Source organism: Anabrus simplex, chromosome 1 (assembly GCF_040414725.1).
Source record: "Anabrus simplex isolate iqAnaSimp1 chromosome 1, ASM4041472v1, whole genome shotgun sequence".
NCBI lineage: Eukaryota > Metazoa > Arthropoda > Insecta > Orthoptera > Tettigoniidae > Anabrus > Anabrus simplex.
The window spans coordinates 560,165,639-560,192,160 of NC_090265.1; the positions used below are offsets into that span (position 1 = coordinate 560,165,639).

Below are 26,522 nucleotides of genomic sequence, written 5' to 3' on the forward strand. Positions count from 1 at the left end.
GTGTGACGTGAAGCATATTGTAAACTAATAATAATAATAATAATAATAATAATAATAATAATAATAATAATAATAACAATAATAACGGCGAGTGGCTTTCGGAGAGGCCTGGTGCAGATCTTTCGAGTAACGCCCTGTAGGCGACCTGTGCGTCAGTGAGGATTGGGGCCTTGCCTAACAGGCTATGATTTCAAATGATGAAGATGGCACAAACACCCAGCCCCTCCAGTCAGAGGAATTAACCAATGAAAAGTTAAAATCCCCGACCAGGCCGGGAATCGAATCCGGGATCCCCGCATGCTAATGATTTAGTCATGGAGCTAGACGAATATTTAGTGGAACACATAACGAAAAGTTTCAAAAACACCTATTGTACAACATACATGCATTTGTTCATGAAGTTTCCTGCAGAGGAGTGCATATCAGTTTTTAATCTATACTGGAGCTATATTACTTCATGTACTTAAGGATCATGTGGCTCAGTTTGCAATAACATGTCCATAGCGCAGAGTGGCGGCACAACAACATTGGTCTTAATCTGAACTCGCCCACATACGTGTCATCAGCGAGTACGATAATGAGATTATCATATCAAATACAGCAGTTTGTGAATGAGGCTGCAGGATGAGAGGTGGTCTGGGTGTGTGGGCAGTCTTTGTTATATTTCTGTCCGTTTGTCACGCTACATATGAAGGTCGTAACAACAGAACGAATTCGTCAGTCAACACTCAACATAGAGGTGAGTGTGTTTTATGTTAGCAGAAATGTTTCGTCCTCAGTTGACTTGCACAATGTACAGCCTGACACGACATTATTTTATTGGCCACTTCAGTGACATCTAGGCATCTATGACAGCTAATGGTGAACCTGTTGAGGATCCAACCAGCCTTCGGGCTGAATACCCAACATACATACCTATATATTAAAAAAAATTATGAAAACTAAAGTCAGTCAGTCCAGCCATTCTATCCGGTCGATTTCCTTCATTCTATTTTTTAACTGAAAGGTATTCATGCACAGATTTGTCATCAGGTTCTATAAATCACTTAACTTCCGCCTTCCTCAAATTATTGTTTTTTTTCCTTCAATTTTTTGTCTCTTTGAAGCAATCATATATTTGGTTCTAATTGAGGTACGGAGTTCGTTTTGGGCTAAGAACACTCAGTGGATCAAGCTCTTTCATTTCAGCTGTTAACTATTCAAATTGGTTGATTCTGAGAAAAGTTAGGAATGCACATTCAATTTGACGTCTCATTTCTTCAACATTTTTTCTCATTGAAGCAATCATATCTTTCGTTCTAATTGAGGTACACAGTTCCTTTTGGTCTATAAACACTCAGTGGATCAAGCGCTTTCTTTTGAGGTAATAACTACTTAAATTTGTAGATTCGGAGAAAAGTTATGAGTACATTTGTCTCCATGACGAAGATCATTGAAGGACTTTTTAACAGTTCGGCGCGTAGTGTTGTTCCAAGGAAACCGAGCTCGATAGCTGTAGTCGCTTAATTGCGGCCAGTATCCAGTATTCGGGAGATAGCAGTTTCGAACCCCACAGTCGGCATCCCTGAAGATGGTTTTGCGTGGTTTCCTATTTTCACACCAGGCAAATGCTGGGGCTGTACCTTACTTTAGGCCACGACCGCTTCCTACCCACTCCTAGCTCTTTCCTGTCCCATCGTCGCCGTAAGACCTATCTGTGTCGGTGCGACGTAAAGCCAATTGTAAAAAAAAAAAAAAAAAAAAAAAAAAAAACCAAGGAACGTTTCATTCAATTTCTTCGTGTGATGTATTTTCAAATGTTTCGTTGACATAATATTACATTCTATTACCACAGACGATCATGTGCTTTATTTCATTAACTCGAAACTTTGCAAATACATCCGTGAGGATAGTAACGAACAACACCATACTTTGTACATTGCGGGCGGAGCCAGCGGGAAACTGCTAGTATATATATAAGAAGCAAAATTATTTTTTCAACATTAGGATCAGACCCGAATTATTTTCGAAATGTAGAAAATTTAGCTTGTTGGAAAATTGACCTCCTGGTATGACACAACAAGTGTACTGTTCTTCAGAAGAAAATATTTATTATTTGTGTTCTTTTTTCTTGCCTTATTCCAATTATCCAGGGTCCGGACTTTGTATTAATTTAGTCCAGTTTTTACGGTCGGATGCCTTTCCTGACTCCTAACCTATGTGAAAGGATGTGTTCACTTCGGCGTAATGTGGTGTATTGTTTTAAATGAAGATGCGTATTTCGACGAACACAAACACACATCCTCGAGCTAGAGAAATTAACCAGACGCAGTTAATTTTCCTACATGGCTGGGAAATGAACCCGGGTCTCTCCGAACCAAAGGTCAATAAGCATTTATAAAGTGTTCAGGTGTAGGGGTAGCGTACCTGCCTCTTACCCGGAGGCCACAGGGTTCGATTCCTGGCCAGGTCATGAATCTTTACCTGGATCTGAGGGGTGGTTCAAGGTCCACTCAGCGTATGTGATTGCAATTGAGGGACTACCTTACGGTGAGACGGCGGCCTCGGGCTAGAAAGCCAAGAATAGCGGCCGTGAGGATTCGTTGTGCTGACCACACGTTACCTCGTAATCTGCAGGCCTTCGGGCTGAGCAGCGGTCGCTTGATAGGCCATAGCCCTTCGGGGCTGTTGCGCCATGTGGTTTCGGTTTTATTTATAAAGTGTAGTTTTTTATTGACGTAATAATAACTTCGGCGTGTCAGAACTTGTCGGATGACTGATTTTATTGTGATGGCTATAGTAGTGCGCTTACTGTGTCTCTAATTGTAAGTGATATGTCTCTTGACTTGAAATAAGTTACTAACATAGCAATTTTCCTAGAGGAGTAGAATATCACATAAGAAACCTCAGTATAGCCACATCATTACGTCGTCTCCAAACGGAGGGAGACGATCCACACGACCAGCTCCGATCTTGACGTTGCAGCCGTGCCATGTGAATTTATTGGAATATCTTTCGTGATCTTAATGCAGTGGTTTCCCGTTGCCTTCTGCATCCTAATGCCGTTGACCAAACTGGTTCCTCCGCTTTTGGGAACAATTTCTTATCCCCAGGACAATAGAGTGCCCTTACCCATACCCGCTCATCCACTCTCAAAGAAGCTGTTGGAACTTGGTATAGGGGATCTCCTTATACCGGGAGATAATCGGTCCCTTCATTCGTTAGTCGCCTGCATATAAAATATTATTTTTATATGCAGTCCTTGCCCCCTCTATAACTTTCTACCGCGGGGAGGTGAATGTCAGGATTTCACCGTTATTGAAACAAGGACCAAATGGCATTTCCTTGTTTCTCTGGTTCTTTAGAGAGGACAATTATTAGCTCTTCTTCAGTGTAAAAAAATATCAGAAACGATGCTCCGTAGATACATCAATGTTCATTCTATCAGAAAATAAATTTAAGAACAAGTGTTAAAAATGCATGTCTATTCCTTAGTTCTTTCCTGATTCGGCGTCGAGAAAGGGGTGAGATAAAATTATATGGCAATTTATTATTTCTTTCAAATATTATGTTTTTTCATTTCAATACTAATATATTGTTATCAGAAATATACTTTAAATATTTTTTTCAAAATAAATTTTATTTATTTATTTATTTATTTATTTATTTATTTATTTATTTATTTATTTATTTATTTATTTATTTATTTATTTATTTATTTATTTATTTGGATCAGTCAAAATGTTAAGAGATTTGAATATTTTACGTACCGGTATATGCAAAGCTGTACGATTACTGTAACTACTGGCACATTTCAGTCTTAGAGAAGTCCTTGCTCATGAATTCTCTGAGGTAGAAACTATTTTAATTTTTACACCACTCCAGCTGATTAGCAAGAAAATTCATAAAATAAAAGATTGTTAATTTTCTGTACACTAGCGACCCTAGCGAGTTCGTTTGCAAGGTAGAAGTAACTGCATACTTGTAAATTCGTAAAGCAGGTTCAGTATAACAAACAAGTACATTTTCCTTTTCAAATATGCAGTGTTGTACATTTAAGAGCTAAATCTTCCTGCAGCCAACCTCAATTGAGGAGCTAATGCCAGGCTGAGCGGCACAGATAGTTAAGGTGCTGGCTTTCTGGGTCCAACTGGGCTGGTTCGATCCTGGCTCTGTCCGGTGGTATTTAAAGGTGCTGAAATGTGTCAGCCTGTGTTGGTAGATTTACTGGCACGTGCAAGAACTCCTGCGGGACACAATCCCGGCACCTCGGCGTCTCTGAAAACCGTAAAAATAGTTCTTGGTACGTAAAATGAATAACATCATTTAGGAGCTAATGAAGATGAAATGGATGATGGTGAATTAAATTGGTTAAGAAGGTGGAAGGAATAGGCTGTGGAGTATGAATAGGAACTGTCCCGAGATTTGCCTGGAAGTGAAAATGGGAAACCACAGAAAACCATTCTCAGGACAACCGACGGTGGGGTTCGACCTCACTTGTCTTCCGAGTACAGAACTTGCCTCACTTGCCTCCATGGCCGTAGCACGTTAACACGCCCGGACAATCCACTTGGTAACAAGTGTTCAGAAAAACAAAAAAAAAAAAAAACACACACACACACACTCACTCACTCTCTCTCTCTCTCTCTCTCTCCACGTTTTTATAATGTTCTTTCTTCGAAAAATTAATCGTTCTAGAAAATTATCAGCAACCCTCTTTTAAGCCTCTCTCTGTTTAGAATATTGTAATAATTTTTAGCCTATCTTTCCAGTCGTATTTTTCTTGAAAAAATAACTGTTGTGGGAAATGTGCAACAACCACGTAGGGACTTTCCATTTAATTTTCTTTCCAGTAGCTTTTTCCAAAAAATGTAACTGTTGTGGAAAATATAAAGGAACCCCCCTCTGAACATTTCGCTGTTTAGGTATATTAGGTGTGCTATTTCACTTGTCCCCTCCATCTGGTTGTAGTCCTCCTTCGTCCTTAATTTTCTCTTTCGTGATGAACTTTTCTAAGTTTTCTCCAGTCTCACAATGTGTACAAAGATTTGGAGTATTCATTTATGTGATAAGAAAGGCGTTTTGAAATCTTCAACTCCTGAAAGTATGGTCACATGGGTTCTTGCGGTCCAAGGCACAAGTAGCATTCTACACCAGCACCGTGAAATGAAATGGCGTATGGCTTTTAGTGCCGGGAGTGTCCGAAGACATGTTCGGCTCGCCAGTTGCAGGTCTTTCGATTTGACTCCCTTAGGCGACCTGCACGTCATGATGAGGACGACATGTTGATGAAGACGTATTTGAAAGGCATCGGTGCATTTTTTGTCATAAGCCTTTACGGTTCAAGTCTCACAGCCATAATGAGAAAACAGAGAATACAATGTTTTCAATGAGACAGATCATTTTATTATTGGTTATTCCCCTGCTTTGCCAGATTATCTTCATAATAACTCGTCCTAGCAAAATCCGTCTCCTTATCTCCTTTCCTCGAACATCGCGTATACCTGGTTGTTGAACCAAAGTATCCAAAGTCGTGCACTTCCTCCAGGTTTTTCAAATGCCTATGAGCTCGATGTTCACCATAAGTTCGAATTTACTGGGTTTGATTTCCAGTCCACACTCAAGATTCACTTTCTTCACTCTTACTAGAATTTCTGGAAGTTCTTACTCACTGCTGGCAAGTAGAACAGTGCCATTAGCAAAGAACAAGTTGCCAATTTTCATCCCACCAACTGAGGTGCCTCCAACCCAATCATCAAGTACCTTCCTTGTGATATACTCGTTGTAGACATTGTGAACTTGAGAGAGCAAGATGCAGCCTAGTCTGACGCCACGAGACACACTGAAGTATTCTGAGATCTTACCATCTATCTTTATAGCGACAATGTTGCAGTCATATAGACCTCTCACAAGCGATATCAGATGAAGTCGGATATCAAAATCAAATCCAGAACTTTTATCAACGAAGCAAACAAAGAGAGGGACACAAAACGAACGAGATTTTTCTATTTGTCTCATACTGAGAACTGAGAATCTGTCTCGGATAAACCAACTTGCTCCCAGGATTTCAGAGGCTAAGCCTTCCTCTTTCATCTCTGTAAACATCTCTCCTGCTATATCATCAAAGCACGGAGCTTTTATTGTTCCTTAGTTGTTTAATGGGATTCTCAGTTTCACTGCACAGAATTGCAGCTTCCATTTCAAGGTGCTCTACAGCTCTTCAAACAGTGGCGTTATTACATTCTGAATATAGGTACTTTCTAACAATATTATTTCCAGATGTCAATGGCTGCTTTATTTCATCCAAGGAGGATAACATATTCATCATTTACCACCTAGATATAGGGTTTAAACTACGAGTGTGCTGGAAACTTTCTTGAATAGTTCACTTGTTTGGTTGGAGTTTTAATGTTGTTCCATCTGATCCACCTTTTTAAAAGAAATAGTGACCTGTCTGTCCTTCAATTTCGCTGTCTCTCTCAACATAGGAGTCTGTGCTTTTGTTCTTCCATAGTGGTTTGGATACCATTTTAATTCAGGGTTCTCTCTTCAATCAACTGCAGTGTGGTATGCGATAGCCAAGACTGTTTTACAGTTAGCACTTTGTAGACTCTACGGCGGATGAGGGGAAAGATATTCTACTCCAAGTGTGGGATACTGATTTAATCAAAGGAATTTCTGGAGTTTTGATCTTATACATTATTCAAACTCTTGAAAGGATTTCTGATCACTAAGTCTTACTTTACTCTCACTCATTCTTTTGATAGTTTGAAGTTCGGTTTGCAGTTTCATGACTAACATATTATGGTCACTTTCACAATATGATGTAGGAAAAGTCTTGGACTCTAGAACAGAATATCTCCAATGTCGTCTGACAAGTAAGGAATCAATCCGGCGTCTGAATCTCTCCCCAGACGAAATCCACCTATGGCGTCGCCTTGCATGATGCTTGAAGAGGGTGTTGTAGATAGCCATATCAATTTGAGCATAGAATTGCAGTAAGTGCTCTCCTGGTTCATTTCCCCACATCTAAGCCATATGATCCAACCAAAAATCTCAAATCAGTAGCCTTAGTAGTATCCCGGTCCTAGCATTGCATATCCCTCTAAATTATTAGTATCTCCCAGTTTGGAATTTTGATGATACCTTCCTGCTGTTCATAGAAATTTTCGATTTTTTAAATCACCTGTATTGTTTAAACTTTTGGGGATCACTACAGAAACATCATTCCTGCTGATTCTTGCACCCTGAAATTAACACTGCGTTCTTAATAATAATAATAATAATAATAATAATAATAATAATAATAATAATAATAATAATAATAATAATAATAATAATAATAATAATAATAATAATAATACAATTTTTACATTTCAGTAGCTGCTTTTTTCGGAGACGCAGAGGTGCCAGTATTTTGACCCAAAGGAGTTATTTTTACGTGCCAGTAAATCTACCGACAGGGGACTGTCATATTCGCGCTCCTTCAAATACCACCGGACTGAGTCAGTATTGAACCTACCAAGCTGAAGTCAGAAAGCCAGCACTCTGCCGTTTGAGCTACTCAGCCCGGAACACTACAGTATGATCTTCTTGTGGGTCATAAAATGGCCAAATTCCTTCCAATGTGACTCACTGAGTCCAAGAAGATCCAATTCATGCAGGCCCTACATTCATTTCTTTTTCGACAATATTCTTTACTTATCGGATCACAAAAGACCACGAAAATTCCATATTGACATGTTTCTAATGACGTGCAAGGATAATTTTATAATTGTTACAGGCACTTCTCTCAGTTCCCCCACCCCATATAGAGTCGAACGGGGGATATAAAACAAAATTCCGGAACACCTTAAATTGAGAAAAACCATAATGGGATAGTCTTTCTTTCTTGTTTAATCTGTTTACCCTCTAGGGTCGGTTCTTCCCTCGGACTCAGCGGGGGATCCCACCTCTACCGCCTCAAGGGCAGTGTCCTGGAGCTTCAGACTCTGGGTCGGGGTATACAACTGGGGAGAATGACCAGTACCTCGCCCATGCGGCCGGCCTCACCTGCTATGCTGAACAGGGGCCTTGTGGAGGGATGGGAAGAGTGGATGGGACAGGCAAGGAAGAGAGAAGGAAGCGGCCGTGGCCTTAAGTTAGTTACCATCCCGGCATTTGCCTAGAGGAGAAGTGGGAAACCACGGAAAACCACTTCCAGGATGGCTGAGGTGGGAATCGAACCCACCTCTACTCAGTTGACCTCCCAAGGCTGAGTGGACCCGGTTCCAGCCCTCGTACCACTTTTCAAATTTCGTGGCAGAGCCGGGAATCGAACCCGGACCTCCGGGGGTGGCAGCTAATCACGCTAACCACTCCATCACAGAGGCGGTATGAGATTGTCAAGGGAAAATATTTTAGTCACGGTTTCCCTTTGTCTTTTGAATATGATACAAATATTAAACATTTTTCCGTGGATGTTTTGTCAATATAACCTACCAGCTGCTCGGTATTGTTGGTGTACTAATGTGTCCAAAGGCATTACACTGCAGAAATATTCCTATCGATAAGTTGTTGTCTGGAAAATAATATAAAATATACCAAGTGATTTTCTCCATGTTTTCTAACGTCACTTCAGTCTACCCAGGAATATTTTAATAACTGGTAGCTTAATTTTCTTTACTTTTTCGCCTTCTACTCAAAGAACAACTTTCTTGTCAATCAGTGCAGTGGATTTGATGCGACACTTTCACAAAGAGACAAAATGAAACTGAATCTGACATTGACAATGAAGTGCTTTCACCCGACGTGGGTAGGTCGTCTTCAGCCAGATGATGATAACAACCATTCATTTACCGTCAAAATAGTAGTTATTTATTATTTATCGTATGATGTACACAGAAAGATTATATAAATAAGTATGCAATATATACACAATATATACAAACAGAAGCCTATAGTTCCAAATCACCGGGCGAGTTGGCCGTGCGCGTAGAGGCGCGCGGCTGTAAGCTTGCATCCGGGAGATAGTAGGTTCGAATCCCACTATCGGCAGCCCTGAAAATGGTTTTCCGTGGTTTCCCATTTTCACACCAGGCAAATGCTGGGGCTGTACCTTAATTAAGGCCACGGCCGCTTCCTTCCAACTCCTAGGCCTCTCCTATCCCATCGTCGCCATAAGACCTATCTGTGTCGGTGCGACGTAAAGCCCCTAGCAAAAAAAAATAGTTCCAAATCAAGTCCATTGATCCATTTTAAGGCCTCCTCAGTTGCGTTATGAATGTCCTCCAAAGGACCTTGAAATGCTCTCTGTGGAAAAATAGTAGTAAATAGATATAATTCATTATAATTGTTATTTCGCTTCGTAATGGGCGTCAACATTCATATGGTGTCAGCGTTGCAGTCTTCGGTTTAGAGGGTCTCGAGGTAAATTCCTGTTCGAGCCGGGGATTTTTAGCTGCGTCTGATTAATTTCTCCGGCTCGAGGACTGGATATTGGTATTCATTTCTTTATTAACACACAGCACATTACTCTAAGAAGTAGTGAAATAGTGAATACATTCCTCCACATAGGGTTGACGTCATGAAGGACATCGGGCCATACAGCTGGGCCACACACACACACACATATATATATATATATATATTTCCGACATAAAATAATTTTGAAAGGTCTAGAAATAATAATAATAATAATAATAATAATAATAATAATAATAATAATAATAATAATAATAATAATAATAATAATAATAATAATAATAATAAATAGAACATCGGTTAGGCGTTTGCTTACAATGTTCGAGGTTCGTCTTCCTGGCGCTTACCCAGTTTTTTGAGGGTCGGCACTATATGTATATACTGTAGATTAAGCTTAGTTTTACGGTCGGATGTGGTGCACGTAAATGTGTGTTAGGACAAACGCGAACACCCAGACTATATGTCAGAATAATAAAGGCCGGGCTAAGTGGCTCAGACGGTTGAGGCGCTGGCCTTCTGACCCCAACTTGGCAGGTTCGATCCTGGCTCAGTCCGGTGGTATTTGAAGGTGCTCAAATATGTCAGCCTCGTGTCGGTAGATTTACTGGCACGTAAAAGAACTCCTGCGGGATAAAATTCCGGCACCTCGGCGTCTCCGAAAACCGTAAAAGAGTAGTTAGTGGGACGTAAAACAAATAACATTATTATTATTATTATTATTATTATTATTATTATTATTATTATTATTATTATAAAGACCGGGCGAGTTGACCGTGCGGTTAGAAGCGCGCAGATGTGAGCTCGCATCCGGGAGATAGTCGGTTCGAACCCCACTGTCGGCAGTCCTGAAGATGGTTTTCCGTGGTTTCCCATTTTCACACCAGGCAAATGCTGGGGCTGTACCTTAATTAAGGCCACGGCCGCTTCCTTCCTATTCCTAGACCTTTCCTGTCCCATCGTCGCCATAAGACCTATCTGTGTCGGTGCGACGTGAAGCAACTAGCAAAAAAAAAGAAAGCTTAATAAAGCGGACGCTGCTAAAATACTCGACCCGGTGCGGAATCGAATTCGGGACCCTCTGAACCGACGATCAGTACGCTAATCATTCAGCCAAGGAGTCGGACTTTCCATGCTCTAGGTTGTAGGATCCAATACTGGTTCAGCCGATAAGAGTGCTTAAAAGCGAGAGATCCACGACTGTATGTTACCAGAACATTAACGAATCTCTATTCAGAACAAAATTCCGGCACTGTGGTTTTCCCATATTTACCACTAGTACGTGCCCGCGGCTTTGCCCGCGTTTATTAATTGAATCGTTAGATGTTTCTAAACTATTTGAAAGCAAATTAAAACATTATGTTTATAAATTCACATCGTTTTGACGTAATTTGCATGAAATACATTATTTTATTTTTATTATATTGTTACTTTCAATGCTTAAGATACCGGGTTGATGGATGGTACAAATAATATTAAAACCTTGTAAAAGACCATGTCATATAATACAAAATATATTGTTTCCTTATAGAGGTTCGGAATAAACTATATCAATGTCCTTCCATTTGGAGGTAAGATTTATACTCTATTGTGTTTGCCTTTCGAACTCTTGAACAATCCACGTACAGTTGACAATGGCAAAAGCACCGTTTTCGAAGATGGAGTCCTACCACTTTAAGCGATTGTCCTATGTCAAAATTTCAGATCTCTGCGTGCCGTAGATTTGACTGGGCTTCGCACACATACATCCAAACACTTCCGAATATTATGGGCTGATGGCTCCTCGTGTCGCGGACCGAAAATGGCTTCCTACTCAATGGACTTACAGTTCGAGGAATACTACTTCGCCCGCAGCATGCTCAGTAATGATGGTGGCTTCAATAATATTCGTCATCAGTTTCAGAGCCGTGTTCATCGCAGAGCATCAACAGCGACATATGCCCTCACACCATATAAGACCAAAAACGGTTTCCTACGCTCTGGATGTAAAATGGCTCCTTGAATATTGTGTTCTCTACCTATCTTATGTACGTTGCCTAGCGACAGCGACTTGGTGACAGCACGTTGGATTGTAATATCCCAATGCACGTTTTCCGATGGTTTTTCGTTCATAACTCACCAACGTAAGTGAAAATGAAAATTCCGGCTTCGAGGTGCATCGGACCCCTTTCCATCTACCTATGTTCAAAATTTCAGATATCTGCGTGCTGTAGATTTTGCTGCGCATCGCGCGCTGACAGACACACAGACATACAAACACTTCCTTTTATATTATATTATTACCATCTTATATGTTTCAGCTCTATTTCCAATATTTGGATCGATATCACTCGTTAACATAATGCAAGTCACTGAGAGAGCCGCGCCTCGGAAGACGTCCTGTTCCATAGTATCTAAATATCCTACCTCTCAGGACCACTTACAGCACTGCTTGCTCTGTTATTCATTGTTTAATGGATCAGGATATAACATCAGAAACCCACACCACGAACAATTCATTTTCATAATTGTTTAAGAGAAGAGAGATACGACACATGCCATTTCTTTTCATCATGGCACACGCTAGTATGCTGAAACATCTGATCGACACATTAACAAGGCATGGTACTTTACCAACAGCATTGCAGGAAACCAGGTTCATCGACGATCACGTCTTCGAGACAAAAGGTTACAGAATCCTTAAAAGAAAAGTGGCCAGCGGGCAATGCAGAACGTGCCCCATTTAGGCGAGGCATTTATAGTCAGCCACAAGATATTGGACTCTGCCATTGACTTTTCATCCCTCAGCAGTCGAGTATCCATCCTCCCTCTCAAGTGCACCAACAAGGCTACACTTCAGTCGATGTGCACTCCCCAATCAACCAGGACAACAGGTGGAATCCGAAAAAGAAAACCGGACAAGTTCTGGGACGATCTGGAGGATATTTCTTTTAAAAATCTCCGAGATACATACCATCATAATGCTAAGTGACTTCACTGCCCAGCTGGGAGGAGAGAGAAAATTCAGAAACGTAGTGGGTAACTATTCGGCACAAAAGCGAATGAACCGCAGACGAGAACGATTGGTCGAGATTCGCTTCGTCATGAAGTCGACAGACACCTAGACAGCACAAATCCCCTAGGAGACTCATATTTTACACAGAACGACTTAAGAGAAACCAAGAAATAAGTCAAAGTTTGAACAACGCAGATCTGAACAACTGCGACCAACTGATTAATCAAGAATGCCAATGAATTCGCATGCCTCACAAGAATGAGGAAGCATATGTGGTTGTCTGAAGACTGTTACTACATAGAAGCCCAAAGACAAACAGCAAACCTGGAATGGAACTGCCAGAGGACCAGGGGAAATTGGAAGAAATTTTTGGGACAGAGGAAGCTCACGGCCAAGATAATCTGGGGAATCAGAAGGACCTTCAGACGCATAAGTAAACCGAGCTCGATAGTTGCAGTCGCTTAAGTCCGGCCAGTATCCAGTATTCGGGAGCTAGTGGGTTCGAGCCCTACCGTCGGCAGCCCTGAAGATGGTTTCCCGTGGTTTCCCATTTTCACACCAGGCAAATGCTGGGGCTGTACCTTTATTCAAGCCACGGCTGCTTCCTTCCAATCCTAGCCCTTTCCCGTCCCATCATCGCCATAAGACCTATCTGTGTCAGTGCGACGTAAAGCCAATTGTGAAAAGGAAGTGGTCAGTATGGTTATCTAGATAGGGGGCTATTTGAGTTACAAGAGAAAAGAGGTGACAGTAGATTGTCCGGCCTATACAGAAGACATTGAACTGATCGCTGAGTCTCTGGAAATAGCGGCTATCCAGGTCGATTGTCTCAGTACCCGGGCAATTGGATTGTACCCAACTTATCAGAGAAAGCAGCTCTTAACAAGTTGAAACTGGAGTATCGACTGTCCCAAAACCCCTATAACAAGGGTACCTGTAGTGCAATCTGAAGCGGAAACGATAATTCACCTGGAAGCCGTGTATGCAATGGAGTATCTGTCAATAAAGGGGAAAAGGCTTCATTGAAAAACTGGAAGTCAGATAGAGAAGGGTTATATTAAATATCCCAGGCTCGTTACTAGAAGATCGGGAATACCAGAGACGTCACAGTTCAGAGCACTACTCCTAGATAGACAGGATCTCTGACAATGTCAGGAAAAGGAGGACATCTTTCTATGGGTATGCGGCAAGATTGTCCCCCAGCAGATTGACCATCCATCTGTTCACTTTCTGGCGAAACAGGGAACTCCGTGCCTACTGACTACGGAGCCTAAGAAGGACATAACTGGGGTTGACATATTTACAAAACAGTCAGACTGTGAGACAGATCCTGAAGAAAGTCTGTGGTTTGCAGGAAAAACATCTGAAGGAGAAAGGCATCCCCTGGTCAGAGGAAAGAGAGGAGCAACACCGGGAGGAAAGAAAGCCCAATAGTGGGCAAAGATCAAAGCTCAACAGTTGAACAAGCGTGGTCCTAAGTACACCCATTCGAAGGAAGAAAAATAATCATACATAAGAAAAAAATAATAAATCATTAAGTAAATAGTTTTGTCATTAATAGTGGTTTTCAAATCGTGAGTTACAGAGAAATGAAATAATCTAAAAGAAACTGAAGCATCGTCTTGCATTGTGGTTATTCACGGACCATGTTCTCCTGAACATTTCGACACACTTCAGCATGGTTTTCTTCGGAGGTGCTGGTTTCTTAAATACGCTCCACAAACCCCCGACTTATCGCTGCCAAGGACTGTCCACCATTTCGTCCAGTACCGTAACTTCTGAAATAATAAATACTCCACCCTCCAAACCCATTTTGCTACTGTGTACTGCATGTCGATCCGCCGATACAAACATGAAACACTAAACACGTAAGCGTGTAAGGAATTAATTTATTGTGAAAAATCGACACCAAATATCAACTTCATTTCAATTCGATGTATCGGTTTCATTTTTTACCCCCATTCTGTACTTTATGTTTACACACGCTGAAGGAGTCAGAATATCTGTCCGCTTTGCGGAAGAAAATAACCAGTAAAATTCGTGGCAACGGTGCAACCATTTTCACAGTACTGACAGCGTATTGCCTGCTTAAGAGGTTCACATAATAGATTACTTCCTTATAGCTCACCGTCAAAAGGCGTGATGTACCTATATACCGGATATTATTCAATGTGCTGTAAATATGGGCGTAAGCCTGTTATACATTATTTGCCTCACGTCGCACCGACACAGATAGGCCTTATAGCGACAATGGGATAGAAAAGGGCTAGGAGTGGGAAGAAAGCGGCCGTGGCCTTAATCAAGGTACAGCCCCAGCATTTGCCTGGTGTGAACATGGGAAACCACGGAAAACTCTCTTCAGGGCTGCCGACAGTGGGGTTCGAAACCACTATCTCCCGGATGCAAGCTCACAGCTGCGCGCACCTAACTGCATGGCCAACTCGCCTGGATGGATAGGGATGCTTAATTTTATCGAGAGCAAGTTTCATTGACCAGGAAAGGATAAACTTACTCCAGTAAAGCAAGAAAATACCCCTTTCACCACAAACTTGATGCAAAGTTAATGGATAGCAGAAATTGTTTCAGTACTTACGGAAATATTAATGCTGGCAGTGGGGACACAGTCTGCGACATGTCTACAGGCAGCGTAGATACAGTACGTGTCTATCAAACACATAGTGCAGTGCAGTGCTCAAAGTTGTAGGTTTCTTCTGTGGTAGTCTGTGTTATCTGTGCTACTACAATACGGTTAATAGTTCCAACAGATGTGGTAATGTTTAATGAACATTGCGATGAGGCTTTTATTTTGTTATTTAGTGATAATTTTTCAGTTAATTTACTTTACAATACGTTCGATTCAATTTGCGAGAATTAGGTACTTATTTTTGTAGTACTTAAGTTTTCCACACAGCATTTAATTTTTTTTTACATCTAATCGTATAAAATAAAACATCTGTTACGTCACTTATTTTCATCTAATACAAAGTCGTCTTCAGTTTATTTGACAGGTGTTCAGCGTTCATGTGCGTCTCACTAGTGAAACAGACTACCGGTACTTCAATCGGTAATATCTCTACAGACATTTGGTATACGGAACTTAACCAAATTCCACTATCCATAATTGTGCACCTAGTTTGTAATCCGTAAAGAAAAATATATACATTCCTTTAAGAGAAATACTTTGTGTTGAATGAGGTATTGGTTTCGTTCACCGGAGTATATTTATCCTCTCAATTTGTGAGCCTTACGTGGAAATAAGCCTGTGAAATCAGTTCTTCAATATCTCGTCCAGCTTGGAATTATTCCACGTGAAACATCATACATATTACGATGATGATAGTAATACTTTTCTTACAATTTGCTTTACGTCGCACCGACACAGATAGATCTTACGGCAACGATGCGATAGGAAAGGGTTAGGTCTGGGAAGAAAGCGAGCGTGGCCTTAGGAGAGTTACAGCCCCAGCATTTACCAGATGTGAAAATGGGAAACCACGGAAAACCGTCTCCAGGGCTGCCGACAGTGGGGTTCGAACCCACTATCACCCCAATGCAAGCTGATAGCTATGCGACTCAAACAGCGCAGCCACTTTTTCGGTAATAATAATAATAATAATAATAATAATAATAATAATAATAATAATAATAATAATAATAATAATAATAATAATCTTCATAGCGTGTTTAGTTAGAACCTTACCACCTTGATGCAATCAGTTGAAAAATAAGCGTTGTTAAATGTGAGAAACCCGAGCAACTGGAGTTACTGGAACATTACAGAACCCCCTTTTTATGGCAAAATTCCGAAATATTATGTTCATTTGTGCATTACATTAGTAATTATAGGTAATTTAAATTATTTCCCGGCTCCATAGCTAAATGGTTAGAGTGCTGGCCTTTGGTCACAACGGTCACGGGTTCGATTCCCGGCAGAGTCGGGAATTTTAACCATTATTGGTTAATTTCGCTGGCATGGGGGCTGGGTGTATGTGTCATCTTCATCATCATTTCATCCTCATCATGACGCGCAGGTCGCCTATGGGAGTCAAATCAAAAGACCTGCACCTGGTGAGCCGAACTTGTCTTCGGACACTCCCGGCACTAAAAGCCATACGCAATTTCATTTTTTCATTTAAATTATTATTATTATTATTATTATTATTATTATTATTATTATTATTATTATTATTATTATTATTATTATTATTATTATTATTATTATTATTTTATTTAAGTGTACCTGAAATTACACATTCGATTACGACCTGATGAAGTATAAGAAAAACGTTTATCTTACACTTTTCCAGACTGAATGAATAATCTTACTTTTCCTACCTCTCCATTTCCTCTTAGTATAAACTACTGACGAATACTTCTGTTTCGTTCATTTCGTTGAAGGTTGCAGAATCCAGCTCGAGAACTATTGCCGACGCATCATCGACGCCTTTTGTGAGAATCACCGCTGTGTCTGTCCTCCTAACATGATCATCAACTTCGATCACACAAGGTGTCTCAACAGTAAGTATGAATTTTACAATGAAAGTTACACCCTCAATGTTATATCCAGGAACAGCTCAAGAATACCGAAACAAAGGAAACTCTAAAGGAATGTAAACACATAGATATATACAATACCGATGTCATTTGTTGGTGAGATCTGCTGGCACCTGGCTGCCAACTGTGCACTGGTGTTTCATCAAGGCATTATTGTTATTATTATTATTATTATTATTATTATTATTATTATTATTATTATTATTATTATTATTAGTAGTAGTAGTAGTAGTAGTAGTAACAGTAGTAGCAGTAGTACTGTGCATGTCAAAACTGTTTCCGCAGCGAGGTGACAGGCTATCGAACTCAGTCACACCGAGGTGCGTTGACAACGGATCCCGCTAAACTTAGAGACTTACATTATTGGGAATGAAGATGTACTACATTAAACTGGACCGAGCTCGATAGCGGCAGTCGCTTACGGCCAGTATCCAGTATTTGGCAGATGTGGGTTCGAACCCACTGTCGGCAGCCCTGAATATGGTTTTCCGTGGTTTCCTATTTTCACACCAGGCAAATGCTAGGGCTGTACCTTAACAAATGCCACGACCGCTTCCTTCTCACCCCTAGCCTTTTCCTGTCCCATTGGCAGCATAAAACCTATCTGTGTTGGTTTGACGTAAAAACAATTGTAAAAAAATGAGAGGAATTATTTATCACTATTCCAGGATATAATGTCGACCTCACAGCTGAAGGCAGAGTTCGACATTTTCGCACTTGTTTTCGAATACCTTGTTTAGGGTTCCCCGTGTGACTGAGTTTATGTTATTGATGATTTCTCCCATAAGTTCATCAATTGTTTTGGAGTTATTCTTGTATCCTGGGGATTTTAGGGCACCCTGTGCTAATTTTCACACTGATTTAGTAGGGCTCCTCAATCTTACATTATACATATTGTCCAGTTTTGCCTTGGTTAACATTTTAGGCATGCCATCCAGTCCAGTTTCACGAAATTCGTTAATTACATCTCTCTGCTTATACAAAATTTGAAAAACGTTGTTGAAACTTAAGTTTTATTTCCAGAATACTTATGACCTTCACGGGAGACGTACTCCATTCCTCTCATTTTGATCGTTAACACAGCGTCTTCAAAAATACAACTTTCATACTAAGCTGGAATGCTGTCCAGTACCAGCTCGAGGTACAATGTCAATGCTCCGTTGCCTCCATGTTGCCAAGTAAAGTGCACCCACCACGCCTCTGAGTTCACTGCGGAGACGGTATTGCCATGCACTGCAATAGCAGTACTATGACGTGAACATTTCGTGAATCAATATAAGAATTATTCCACAGCGGACGATTAGCGCACTCTATCGTTTTGCTGATAGCCAAGACTCGCGCCTACAAAGCAAGAAAGACAAGCCCATCGTAGTTCAATCAGTAGGGCATCGAGTGCGAAATCCAAAAACCGTAGGTTCAGGACCTACTGGTAATCATATGGCTATTTTTGCTCTGTACTGTATATTGTTTTCAATGTAGATGCTACACAAAGGAGTTAATTTAGTCTCAGTGGTGAACTGCGATCAATACATTCATATTCAATACACGTTTCTCTACGCGAAGGCTTCGAACTGAGCATAAGAAGTCCATGGTCTTCAAAATAAATAAATAAATAAATAAATAAATAAATAAATAAATAAATAAATAAATAAATAAATAAATAAATGAATGAATGAATGAATGAATAAATAAATAAATAAATAAATAAACTGGACTTTTGTGTGTTTCAGCCTCTCAGGAATTTGGAGCAGAGTGTGAAAGTCATCGTCAGTGTACCCACGTGTTTGGGGACGGAGCTCACTGTGTGAATGGAACATGTGGCTGCCAGCGGGAGTTCTCCTTCAGCCGAACAACTAACAAATGTTTCTTCATCACGAGTAAGTTGCACTTAGATTAAATCAGTACAGTCCCTAAATGTACTTCAAAGCTCAAAGAGAAAACCCGAACACTTTAAATGCGTAATGCCAGTTAATGCAATTAGAAAAATGGTAATGGAACTACTGGAAAAGCGTTACTTTTACGAAATAGTACTATTTGTAAATTTAATTTATTTCTGACACATTACCATATTATAATTCATGTGCGCCGACAATAATTTGTTTTTAGAACTGTTTTTAACTAAAATGGAATATAATGACACAGTACTGGTGCAGTTCACCATTCGAATGTGTAACGCTGTTGTATGTTGTGATTATCTGAGTGCATTAAATGTAGATTTTTGATAATCCTAAATTTAATGGACATAATCATTTTTCTGTAAAGTCAACTTAGTGTTTAAATTAATTCCTGTAAAATGTCTCGGAGCAGTTAGCTGATGATTACTTGAAGACCCAATGTAGAAATATAACGATATTCTATTTTAAAATTACATAAAATACTGCATAACGAAAATGAGATTTTAGAGAACACGAACGGAATTTCAAGGTCTGTCGGCCTCTTCTACTAACAGGTACAGTTCTCTAAATAAATGTATCGAAATAGTAGGGTTTTGGTACTTCTGTATTATTTATAATGGTAGCTAAAATATTATATAATGTGAAATCTTGATCGTCTATATATAAACGTGCATGATATTAACATACGGTAAGCTTTTATTAGTGCAAACGAGGACACTGCCGGTTTCCTGTTCAGAACCACTCATTTTGTCATGTGTGGGCAGCCTATGTAATAATGACAAGCGTGCAGCGATGTTCTGATGTCTTAATTGATCATTCTGCTAAGTATCATGGCATTCGATATATCATGTTTCATTTAAAACTGCAGCAAAAATACTACGTTTCAGTACGTACTTGACATGCTTGACTTATTTCCTGTTGCTCCTCCTGGAGCATAGGGCTTCCGTGAAACACTTCAATCTGTTCCTATTCTTGGCTAACCTCTTCACTTCGTTCCAAGTTTCTCCCACTCCTAGACATTCCTCTTCGATCGTCTCTTTTCAGGTCTTCTTTGGACGTCCGCGCTTTCTAGCGCCTTGGGGGTTCCAGTCGAGCGCTGTCTTTTCAATGGCTCCAGCGGGCTTCCTTAAAGTATATCCTATCCAATGCCATTTTCTCTCCTTTATCTGCATTTCAATTGGCTGCTGATTAGTTTCTTCCCATAGATCTTCATTTGAAATAACATCCGTCCATTTTCTGTTGTTGATACGTCTTAGACAGCGATTCACGAAGACTTACAGTTGTTTAGTCGTCTTCTGGTTAACGTTTCACAGCTGTAAAGCAGAACGTACTTAACATTTGTGTTAAAATGTCGTAGTTAGTTTTTATAGAAATGTTCTTGATTCTCCATATAGAATACAATTGAACAAAAGCACCATTTGCTTTCCTGATGCGACGCTTAATGTCTTCTTCTGCTCCTCCAGTCGTAGTAACCATACTCCCATGGTATATGAAGGAGTCTACTTGTTCTATCTCTTTATCGTCTATAGACCTCATCTCCTTGGTCTTATTAATATTTATTATAAGTCTAGCATCCTCTGCCTCTTCCTTCAACCGCTTAATCTTCTCTTCCATATCTCTGAACCGTTGAGCCAGTAGGCAGATGTCATCTGCAAAAACAAGGTCTTCTAACCTATCTTGTAAGCTCCACTGGACCCCCCTTTTCCGACCTCGATACACTCTCCTCAGCACACTATCCAACACAAGTAGGAAAAGCGTCGGAGAAAGAATACAGCCCTGTCGAACTCCCGAGGTCACATCTATTGGTTCAGTCAGATCTCCCATATGCAGAACCTGACATTTATAACCCTCGTATATATCCTTTATAATATTCAGAATCTTTTGTGGTATACCATATTCTTCAAGTGTTTGTCACATAACTCTTCTATTTACAGAGTCGAAGGCCTTCTCAAAATCAATGAAAGTCAAGTAAAGGGTGTTCTGCCATTCTGCACTTTGTTCCAAGATGATTCTCGGAGTGTTTATGAGATCGACACAGCTACGGTGTTTACGAAAACCAGCCTGTTCCGTTTTAAGGCGCAATTCCACAACATCTTTCACCCGCTCTAAAATGATCCTTGAAACCACCTCACTTGATACCGACAACAATGTATTTCCCTTCCAATTATCATACTTAGTAATATCCCCTTTCTTTGGTATTGTAACAATCAGGCCTTTCTTCCATTCAGCTGGCAGCTTTTCTTCATTCCAAATCCTTTCCAACAGGGGGTGCAATAATTTTGCCGAGGTCTCAATATCTGCTTTAAGTATTTCTTGCGCGATATTATCCATACCTAGTGCTTTTCCAGTTCTTATCTGTTTTAAGGTCTGCTCTATTTCTGAACAGGTTGGAGGATGTAAATTTATTCTTGGATCACTATCTACTGGAGCCGTTTGTTGGTTACCATTCTGTTCTATAGGCTATCTCTATTGAGCAACTCTGAGAAATGTGGTCAGTAGTTCACCTCTGTTGCCTTTAACGGGTTTATTTCTGATCCTCTCCTTGACAGTTTCTTTGTGATACTATACAATTCCTTAGCATCTCCTCTTGCTGATGCCTCTTCTGCCAGTCGTGCTTGTTCATCTCCCCACTGTATATGATCTTTTCTTACGCTTTTCTTCACACTCTTATCAGCTTCCACATATTCCTTTTGTGCTGCGGCTTTCTGTTGTCTCATTTTAGACATATTAATCTTTGCCTTAACTAGCTTGCTAGCCTCTATTTTTTCCAAGTATCATCAGATATCCATTCCTTCTTGAGATAATTGTGAAATCCAAGCACCTTCTCACTAATATCTAAATATGTGTCTTTGACTTTCTTCCGTTATAATTCAACACCCATCATAAGTTCTGGTTCCACAGCAAGGGCTTCGAAGCGGTTTCTTAATTCTATCTGGAATTCTTTCCTTTTACTTTCATCTTGCAATTTACCTAAATCAAATTTCTTGTTTCGCCTTTCAAATTTCCTTCCATTTGCCACAATTTTCATTCTAAACTTTGCAACTACCAGGTGATGATCACTTCCAATAATATCCCCTCTTTTATTTCTAACATCAGTCATTGATCTTCTAAACTTTCTACTTATGGCGATGTGGTCAATCTGGTTTTCTTTAACCTGATCGGACAACACCCATGTAATCTTATGGCATCGTTTATGAGGGAATAAAGTGCCACTCACTACCAAATCATGGCTAGCACAGAAATCAATGAAAAGCTCCCCATTTTCGTTACAGTCGCCAACTCCATGCACTCCCATAATTTGTTCCAGCCCCTCATTGTTAGAACCAACCTTTGCATTTAAATCCCCCATCACAATAACAATATCCCTCTTTCCCACTCTCTTAATAGTCTAATTTAGCTGGTAGTAGAATTCTTCTTTTCAATCTCTGACATTTCTGTGGATTACGGTCACAATGCGAACCCGGGTCTTGAATCAAGCTGTCATCAGTCTTTCTGAGATGGATTTCCAATCAAGGAGGCTCCTCTTTGAAGTTTCTTTCAATAGCAATCCTACACCTTCTCTATGTTCTGCATCCTCCCCCATTTGCCCAGAATACAGGAATGTGCATCTATTAAGAGCCTGTATTTCTCCGAAGTTTGGCCACCTTACTTCACTTAGTCCAAGGATATCCAGCCTGTGTTCCTCCATCACTTTAGCCGCTTGCTTCAATTTACTGCTCTCTCTCAGGGTTCTGACATTCCAAACCCTATTCTCGTTTTCCGTTGCATGCCAAAAGTCGTCAACTTATTATCCATCCGGTTGTGTTTCACTTCGGTTTCTTTAATAGTTTATATTTAAGGCTGTGCGAGTTATTAGCCCACAGCAACCCGAGCGTGGTGGTGGGACTGCCACCTAAGCCTCCAAGCCTGCTGTTTTCTGTAGGGATTGTCTCCTTTAGCCTTTGAAGATCCCTCTTCACCACAAGACAGTGATTCCCCTTTAAACCCCACGGGAAGAGGGTTGCCTCGTCTGCCAGCTTTGACATTCCAAAAGTATCTTTTTTCGCCGCATCTGCCATTGAGGACTTCACCAGAGCCCCGTTAGCCGTCACTTTTAGGGCACACACAGTCCCCGCTGTACATCACCCCTGCAGGCAATCCCTTACTTCATGCCGTTGCCCACCTCCCACGACGTGGACGAGGGGTTGGACTTATGGGAGGCTTTCAGTACGTAAGTACGTAAATATTATTTTACGACAGAATGACGTTTACGATTAAGTTTATGGGTTACGTGAACGAATCGTATCCATGAAATTTCATTGTAATTTTTGTCCTAAATGGAGGATAATAATTGCTTTCACGGCAAATCAACAGTAAAATTAGCGGTAAATTAATAACTACCATTATTACTAGAGAAATATAGCCCCGTACCTACAGTGACTATTTCGCTGTAGACACGACTCTGTTATGTGACATTCCTCTTTATCGTGCCGTAATGACTTCTTAATTGATGATCCCACCAAGCTTAACTGGCATCGGTTAGTCCAACCTAAACGGACCCCGTTATAAATCTGGGCTGTTGTCTGTTTCAGCCTCTCGTGAACTTGGAGCACGCTGTGAGGGCCATTATCAGTGTACCCACGTGTTTGGTGACGGCGCTCGATGTCTGGATGGAAGGTGTGGCTGCCAGCGCGAGTTCTCCTTCAACAGAACAACTAAGAAATGCGTCTTCATTATGAGTAAGTTGTACTTAGAGTAAGTATATACGTTCAATAAGTGTAATAAGTGAATTTATCTGGTTTTCCAAGAAAAAATGACTTTCATTTGAATTGTTTAATATATGGGAAAATAGCGTACTTTGAAAATTAGTAAATTAGATAAATTAAAAGTTTTCGACATAGCAAAAGACATTAATTCAAATAAATTTAAGGTCTAGGTGGGCAATGATTGAGTCCCGCTCCTTGAGCTAACGGCATGAGCGCGAGTAAAGCCGAGAGCAGCTGAATTTTAATAGTTTGTGTTCTAAAGACTTGACTAAATGGCGAATATGCGGAGTGAAGGCGCAAGCAAAGCCACAGCAATGTACCTGGTTGAGTATGTTATGTTTACGCAATGCTATTGTACAGTTCGTTTGTCGTTCATTGTTTATGCTGTATTACCTACAGTATTTCTATATGAGTACAGGTAACAGTCAAGGGAATATTTAGTTATTACATGTTAAAATAATTAGTTTTGTTTCCCACGCAAAACTAATGAAATGGATATAATTAAACGTATTTACTTAGCACATGGCATTTGTGTACAAAATACTTTATTTTGTTTTCTCATCATAATCTAATGCGTCTAATGAATAGAACGAGATTTTAGGCACAATGAAACTGTTAAAATTTTAAATCTGTTTGGATACTGTGCTCCTTCAGTAATTGTAACTGCAGGTCGTGCAAGCAGCTGCTAGGCTGTATCTTCCGTCGGAGCCCATATTCTGCTCCTTGAACCTGCCTGCATGTTAAGAATTCTTGAGAACGATGTGCTTTTAATAAACTTAATTACAATTGCTCATAGCGTGGCAGCGTTAAAGAACTTCAAGAATCTAGTTCTCTGAGATTTCGAAGTTATATAAAATATATCATACTGTATGTGATATAAAGTTGAAGAGTGTAACTTGATACATAGATGTTAAGTCCAGATCCTTTTCTGGCAGTATATAGTATTTACATTATCTTATGATATGGGATATAATAAGTTTGTTACATTCATCTACATGTTTCAGTCAGGTCGTCGACGTTGACAATATGAAAGTAATAGAGGTATGAGTGATTCTTGTAACACCATTCTGTATGCAGGAAGAACCCACGGGGAATGCTATGAAAGTATGGTTAGTGCATTCAGTTGGTGTGTACATTTCATTGTGCTTGACGTTTCATATCACTAGTACTCCTCTTTAGTGAGACTTTTGTTCGACCTGGTAATGGAACTGTTGGTGATCGAGACAACCTTATATCTGAGGACTCAACATGCGCACCTACAGACATGTACAAAGTGAAGCAGAACTCCGCCGAAAAACGTTCGGAGGTTGTTCAGTGATACCTTTTGAGTACACTGGCATAAAGGACTCGTAGTCTTCGGTGGTCGTTAGAGAGTAATTGCATTTCGTTTGGTTTGTTGCCCCAGTTAGCTTTGTACCTGTATTGCATTTAAAATAATAAATGCTAGTTCTTGACAAACGCCGGGTTGGCAGAATTTTGTCCCACAGGAGTTTTTTTAAAGAGCCGGAAGCCAATGATGGCGTGATCATGGTGGTCGACCTTTTGAACAGTACGCGTAAGGGGGAACAGTTCTGCATGTGTTACAGTGACAAAACAGATTCAACACAGTGTGATAAAAGTGTACGTGCTTTGTCTGAGGGTTGTCGCATTACTCTATGTTTCGTGTTGCACGTTTTGGTTATTTCATATTACACGCTTTCTCACTCACATGAAGAGAGTTTTACAGAAACAAGGATGATTGGGGTAACAGACCGAATAAAGCACAATTACAGTATTACTCTGTAACGAGCCACTGGAGACCACGGGTCCCTTATACCAATATACTCAGAAGGTATCCCTGAACAAGTTCCGAGTGTTTGTCGGTGGAATTCGGCTTCACCCTGTACACAGTACAGTGTCTTGTTATGTAGTTACGACTTTTAGCGTTCAGTCTGCAAGCCGTTGTGTATGAACTAAACTCTATTATAACCCCTTGTCCGCTACGTGCACTTCCGTCTTCACTGTTTAGCTTGAAATCATTAATTCTCTTCGAATTCTAATTCGTTTGTCGAGTTATATCAGAGTAATCTCTGACTTGTCACAATGAGATGGGAGTTTACTCACAGAAGTGCGGGGAGCAATAAAAAGGCTGTGGTAAGTAAATATCCGAGAAGTAAGGAGTTAGGCTTATTTTTACATAGACCCAATTCTATTTTAACTCGAATCCTATGAGCATCTTTGGTGGATTTGGTACGCTGAGCTGTCTGGGTTCGATCCAGAATTATGTCCTATTCCATAGTAACTGGTTACTCGACTCTCAGGACTTATTAAAAGGATATATTTCTTTGAGTTCTGACATGTAATTAAACATACGCGCATCTATAAGAGATAAACTCCTTAATATTCCGTTTTTATGGAAATTATGTGCATATTATACTTGCGTATGATTGAACGTTTGATTTTCGGTCGTACTATTCGAAACAGATGGTCTTTAAATCACTTTCAAAGTAACATTCAACTGAACATCACAGTATTAATCGCGGTCGAAAGATACTGTATATTATGTTTGAACTTCTAACATCACGGGATCGCTTTAAAGGGAAATAAAATTATTATTGAAAAGCCTACAGGATGGTAGTCGGGCATGTCATAACTCCAAGTTACGCCACAGAAACTTGATTTTTGGAATCTGGAATATAATACCTACCTTTCAAGCTTGGAGCAGAAAATGTTCTGAATGATGAGGTGTATAAGTATAATCCGATATTGTAGCACTGCAAGAAATTAGATGGCCAAACGCATGTTCTCCTAGACTTAGGAACTGTTACATATTTTACAGTGTTTCAGCAAACAACTGCACATGACTGAAACTGGCTTTGAAGTCAGTAACAAGCTTCTGAGCTTATTAGGCGTAAG

The 26,522-nt window shown here is 40.2% G+C and overlaps 1 protein-coding gene across 1 annotated transcript in view; it reads left to right on the forward strand.

Moving 5' to 3' along the window:
* Positions 1–528: 528 nt before the first annotated feature.
* Positions 529–26,522, forward strand: part of LOC136869674 (scavenger receptor class F member 2) — a 42,917-nt gene continuing 16,923 nt past the window's right edge. The window contains exons 1-4 of the mRNA XM_067144866.2: positions 529–739; positions 16,832–16,951; positions 18,718–18,864; positions 23,454–23,600. Coding sequence (XP_067000967.2) covers positions 625–739; positions 16,832–16,951; positions 18,718–18,864; positions 23,454–23,600 — 529 coding nt within the window. The 5' untranslated portion in view covers positions 529–624. The remainder of the gene's footprint in view (positions 740–16,831; positions 16,952–18,717; positions 18,865–23,453; positions 23,601–26,522) is intronic.